This window comes from Cyprinodon variegatus, unplaced genomic scaffold (assembly GCF_000732505.1).
Source record: "Cyprinodon variegatus isolate N-32 unplaced genomic scaffold, C_variegatus-1.0 Scaffold745, whole genome shotgun sequence".
NCBI classification, from domain to species: Eukaryota; Metazoa; Chordata; class Actinopteri; order Cyprinodontiformes; family Cyprinodontidae; genus Cyprinodon; species Cyprinodon variegatus.
The window spans coordinates 370,984-377,245 of NW_015151198.1; the positions used below are offsets into that span (position 1 = coordinate 370,984).

At 39.7% G+C, this 6,262-nt stretch overlaps 1 protein-coding gene across 1 annotated transcript in view; it reads left to right on the forward strand.

The window, feature by feature from the left end:
- The window catches only part of atg3 (autophagy related 3), a 14,422-nt gene that overhangs the window by 2,420 nt on the left and 5,740 nt on the right, over positions 1 to 6,262 (forward strand). Inside the window, exons 4-6 of the mRNA XM_015395548.1 lie at positions 329 to 399; positions 1,116 to 1,223; positions 1,420 to 1,472. Of these exons, the coding sequence (XP_015251034.1) occupies positions 329 to 399; positions 1,116 to 1,223; positions 1,420 to 1,472 (232 nt within the window). The remainder of the gene's footprint in view (positions 1 to 328; positions 400 to 1,115; positions 1,224 to 1,419; positions 1,473 to 6,262) is intronic.

Sequence of the window (6,262 nt, forward strand, 5' to 3'; positions counted from 1 at the left end):
AGTTTTAGCCAATATGACAAAAAAGTGATTTTTAAAAACTTACAGACTTCAGCTTTAAGAGCGGGAGGGACTCGGTCATCAATTATGCAAAAATAAAATAGTATCATTAGCTAAGTGGGAAGTTTAGATTACTTTTTCTTAATGTTGCTTGATAATAAAGATATGGGACCTTCACTTTCCCAACCAGAACATTTCAGGTTTGTGACTTGGAACTCTGGATGATGGAAGATATGCTAATGGGGAAAATATGACTTAGTAATATGTTATCTTGATATTTACCAATAATGTTGTTGTGATGGTTGTGTGATACCAAAATGTCTTCCCTTAGGGCTTCTGGGGAAGAAGCAAAGGTGAAGCCATATTTGCCACGGGACAAACAGTTTCTCTTGACACGCAATGGTAAGTCCTGGTCCACTTCAAATCCCTTTAACAAATGGTTAGAACGGCGCTTTGGTTTTTCAGGGTGGGTTCTTATTCACTAGAATACTTAATATTGCTGATTGTTCAGCAGCTGTTGTTTTTATTTAGTTTCTTCTTTTTGTTCATTAGATAATGGCTATTTATTTGAAGTAACTATGGACTTGATCTCTGACCCTCCACCTTTTTTTCTTCTCTTCAATTATTGGAAAGGCAGAAGAAAAAAAATCACATCAACATCTGAAATTCTCTCCTGTTAAATTCTTCTATTCCATCTCTGTGCCTGTTTCCTCTTCCTCCCTGTAATTAATTCTTCTCTTCCCTCGTTTTGTTTTGTCTTGTTCATATGTTACTTCTTTAACGATTCTTCTCCATTCTTCTTGAGTTTCTTCTCCACCTGTCTGTCCATCCTTTACAGCTAAATCTGTCAAAAATAGACAATGAACAAATTTTTAAAAGAATACAAAGGACTGAATTTTAACAGGGAACCTAAAAGAGTGCTGCTTTTTTTCCATCCTTCATTCTCTGGTTTAATCCAAGCCTCTTCATAATGTTTTAGAGGGATCTTCATGACTTGTTCGGCAGGTTTCTGAAGCTCCATGGATACTCAGACATAGGATGGATCTTCTCCCAACATTTCCTTGCAGTATTATACTAAACACACATCTGCTTTGTTTTATGCTCTTGTTCCTATATAGTCCCATGTTACAAGCGCTGTAAACAGATGGAGTATTCTGATGAGCTGGAAGCCATTATAGAGGAAGATGATGGAGACGGTGGCTGGGTGGACACCTATCACAACTCAGGTTGGAAACACTTGACAGATTCTGATCAGTTCCGCGTTTAGCTCCGGATCCTGCCTTCAAAATGTGTTGAAAGCCTCTTTTATGTAATATGTATTGCTTTGTCGGTATACCTAAACCATTCATCAGAAAACAGGGTGAGACCTTTGTTTGCAAAGATAAATGGACGATAAAAGTTAATGCAAGTCTGTCCCAACAGGTGTGGTAGGGGTGACAGATGCTGTGCGTGAAATATCTCTGGACAACAGTAAGGTAAGCTGCTGAAGTTCTCTGCTTCTTTCTTAGGTTTCATTATTTTATCAAATGTCTAAGGGTTTGATGAGGGTTTCATGTGACAGAGCAGCAATCTAATGCATCCTTCTATCTGAAGATGCTAGTTCACTCACTCTGATGTCTCTAAATAAAATCCAGTGCAACAAATTAACCTTAGAACTCAGCAGGTAAGCTAAGCCCCCCATGTGCATGAGACTCTATCCCACAAAAGGATGAAGAAGATCAGTCTTCTAGCAGAATGTCTATCAGGTGGATGGAAGTCTGGATAGAGCCAATGAAATAAACATTCATCAATGGGTTTAGTTCAGTGACGAGCTTAGCATCCTTCTCTGCTGCCCACAGTCACACAGACGTCTTGCCCACCTTTTGAAGCCCAGAACACTCTGAATCCGATTTTGCGTCCGATCTGACAGAGAATCGTGTTGGACGAGGTTGTGGTGTTTAAAGCTTTTTGAGAGTCAATGGAGATGATCACATTTTACAAAATTTTCTCCAAGTGGCTTGCGTAGCTCCAACTGAGATAGATCCCAGGTCTGACTACACAGCATTTTAGCTGTCATTTAATGGGTCTGATAGGAAGAGAAATGCAGCAACAAAATAAAAGACATCTGTTTTTGGTAAAAATGCTAAATAAAATCTGTAAATCACACTGGGAAAGAGTCAGGTTTGAATTCGCATAAAAGCATATATAGCAAGTGGGACAGATTTGTGCAAAAACATGACAAAGGAATCCCCAAGATGGGATTTCAGGAGGACAGAAAGAACAATTTAGAATTCTGCTGGTGCCTATCTTTAGCTGTGGGGTACCCCTGGACAGGTCGGAGAAAAAGACCTTAAATACCATAGACCTACATCCCACCTATTGAAGGCCTCTTTGTGGCCCACATGAGCAAGCAGTTAAAATGGTTGTTGAGCAAGGTGTGGTAGTTTAGAATGCCGCGTTGTTCTGCTAGTTAACCCCGACAAAAATATAATCTTTTATTATTGGTAATTAAATGTTAAAAAAGAGAACTAGTGAGGCACGTGCAGCCAATGTCCACCAATAACCCGATTGATCTTGGCTGTAAATAACAGCTCCTTAAACATGTTGTTTCCTTAAGAAATCAGGTCTTTATGACTTTGAAAAATAATGCTGAGGAGCTGAATTTAATATTGAAGTTTAGAGTAGATGAGTGATTACACTATTTATGCTGCTTCAGAAAGAATGAAGTGTAATGGAGGGCCATATTGTCCATTCCTGTCCACAGAAACAAAACGCTAAAAACAGCTTCAGATCATGAACACAAATAGTTCACAAGAGGAGAACACTCAGGGTACACAGCAGGCTGGGCAGCTGGGTCTGTTAATGCAATTCTACCTCCTGATTTTTCTTATGGACGTCGAGTTCCTAGTCTGGATAACAGAGACTTTGGTGCTGTTGGATCCGATGCTGATTTTTCTGGTTCAGTAGTGAGTGAGCACTCGCACACTGACGGCATTAACACAGAGACTAAAGCAAGGGAGGCAGGATGCTCATGGAGTTAGATCGGTCTCAATTTTCACTAATACACGTATGTGTTTTATATATGCACAGGACAAGATCCACAGACGCACAGAACAAGATTCACCAAAGTATTTCTGGTCCATAAACAATTATAAATTCAATTACAAAGTATCAGTAGTCTTTAAACTTCACTGCATTTGTTTGTAGATTTCTGAGACTGCCCTGACATGCGATACACCAATGCATTTTTTTAAACGGGAATGGTTTGCCACCAATGACAAAGCTCCCTTGTATAAGCCAATCGCAAGCCTACATCCTCCATGGTTCCTCACGTCCTGCTCCTCTCCAACTTCTTCTGAGCTTGAGGAGAGCATGCGCTATATTAATTCATAAGGAAAAAAAAACATGTGGTAGTGAATGCTCAATTTAATATGACATAATAAAATCTAACTATCAGCATCAATCACACACATTTCTGCCCAAACATTTTTCTTTTCGTTGTTGGTCTTTGTAATAGGAATTATCTTATAAAATCGGTTTGTTCTCTACTTCCAAACTCAGCATGTCCTCATCCATGCCTGCGATAAGAAGCTTATTTCGAAGTTGGGAGAGGCGCTCTTGGAAGCTGTTATGGATTTGATTAAACTTTTAAGCTTCCCGGTATAAAATAAACAGATAAGAAATCTGCTTCCTTTTATGTTGAAGTACCAATAATTTGCATCCAATAATTTAATTAAACGACCTGTCTTTACCATATTTTAATTTGACAAACCGGATTTTCTCGCATTCTTTTTCCTGTTTGGTGCCTTTGTGGATCTTGACCTGGCCGGACTGGAGCAGAGCTAAAAATAGCTGAGCTCTGTATTTTGACAGTGACGGAAGGAGAGGTCGTATGTGGTCAGTGATGTTCGAAAGAGTAGCGTTGGATGTGGAACAGTTCTCATTGATTAATATGAGTAGGCAAGTGCTCCGCTCGACGTATGTGAGCGGGGCGGAGGGTGGTGGAGTACTTCAGGCAGTACCGAGCTTTTTGGTTGTTGGCAAACCATTCATGTTTTTAAAAATGCATTTGTGTATCGAGGCACGTCAGGGCATTCCCAAAAATCCAGACAGATTTTGTGAAAATTGAGACCAATCTAGCGCCATAGATGTTCTCTGGAGGAGGACGGTGAGATGCTGGTGGATAAAGATTTTTCTAAAGATGATAAAAAGAGGAAAAGAAACTTTGAGCGTCAGTCTGCTTGTAAAGTGAGTGTCAGCAGCCAGGTGGCAGTGATGGTGATGAGGAGAGTGATCTGGATTCTGTGGCCTCTTCACAACAGTGGACTCACAGGAAGGGTGGTTCTTTTAAATTCTACGGTTTACATGACACCAAAGGAGTCGGACATGTTAAAGTGGAGAAAGTGTTTCCTTATTTGCTGCTCTTCCTTGATTCAGTCAAGGCTTTTCTGAGAACTCCTGGAGTGCTAGGAGAGACAGCTTTCACTGACAGAGAGTAGTCTAATGTTAAATAAAATTAGTTTAAATGGTCAAAGAGCACTTTGAAGATGGTGACTAGGGTTCATAATCTTTCTCTTTTCCGTTTGTTTCTGTATCACTAATTGTTTTCAATGTTATAGAGGATGTACATATAGGCAAGTTGAGCTTAACTATGGCAAGGGCTCCATTTAAGTTCTGAAAAACAGTTGGATGTTTTTTTGTACGAGACACACAGTACTGCTTATACCGAGGCTGACTTGAGGAGAGAATGGACTTGTGAGTCCTTTTTAATTAATAAAACCAGTAACAGGGGTGGGTTGGGGTTCACTTTGCCAAAAACTTTATTCCTCGGTCACTGGAATCTGAAAAGGTAATTAAAAGCTGTCAAAAGTAAGAGCAGTGCATGAAAAAGTAAAATGATGCTTGTGAAGATTCTGAGTCCTCAAGGTCATAGTCATTCTAAAAAGGTTAAAAAACAAACCCCTGGACTTTGTTTTCCAAGTTTGAAGATGTTTTACTTTCCTTCCAGGAAGCTTTTCAATTTAAAATGTCTAATTTAGCGTTAAGTCAGAAGAACCCCTTTCAGTCCAATTTGCATGTTTTCTAAGCCTTAACAAGACTTTGTTGGGCTACTCTATACAGCTTGGAACTCAAGGCCAATTCGGACACTTTTAATTGAAAATCTTCCTGGATGGGAAGCAAAACGTCTTCAAACTTCATGAAAACAAAGTCCAGTGCTTTGTTTTTAGCGTTTTAAAGGATAATGTTGTTTGCTCCAGTTTTGGGCGTGGAGAGAGTCATGTTTCTACATGTTTTAATGTTATTGATAAATGTAGCAGTGAGGAGTGTTTGTGGATTGGTGGAGATTTTAATTGTACTGAGGAAAGCGCGTTAGACAGGAACCATGCAGAGCCTCATATCTAGTCCACTGATTCAGCTTATGGAAGCTCAGTAACTGTGATGTGTGGAGAGGTTTTCATGGTGAGCAGTGACAATCCACTTGGACTCATGCTAAAGATAATTTACTGTTTATGGCCAGGCTTGATTGTTGTTACCGTATTTTCACGACCATAAGGCGTACCGTACTAAAAGGCGCAGTCTCAGTTATGTGTACCATTACTGTATTTAACACACACATAAGCTGCACCGGACTATAGGGCGCGTTTTTTATATACAGGTACATTTCCTCTACTACGTTTAAATACCTCTACTGCGTATTTAAAAATAGAGCGGGAGCAAAACTGAGTATGACCGTACTTTATTCATGTATTTATTACAAAGTATTAATCAAACCTGGTAGCTGGCCGTGAGACATTCCTATTGTCGTGCACCGCTGGTATGTGGGGGTCTGAGCGGCACCGACAGAACTAATATTAGAAGGCAGGATGATAATCTGGATAATCTGACTGCAATGATTAAGTTTTCAGGTGGATTTTCTCACTTAAAAACATATTAAAACTACTTTATTCCCACTGATCACAGCAAATATAGCTGCAAGGTGTATTTATTACAAAGTATTATTCAAACCTGGGAGCCGGCCGTGAGACAGACACATCGCTGATGACACAGCGCTGTGATCACTCCTCTGAAACATTTATTGACGCATAAATTAACTTAAAATCCTAAAACCTGCTGACAGAATATGTTCGCTTTTATTATCCCATTATCCTTTTATAATCCTTTAGATCATTTAGATGAAAAACACCTACCAGCCGCCGCAGTGAACCCGGAGGCGACCCGGCCCAGAGGCTGCTGTTGAATTAAGTTTTCAGGTAGAAAAATAGAGCGGGAGCAAAACTGAGTATGA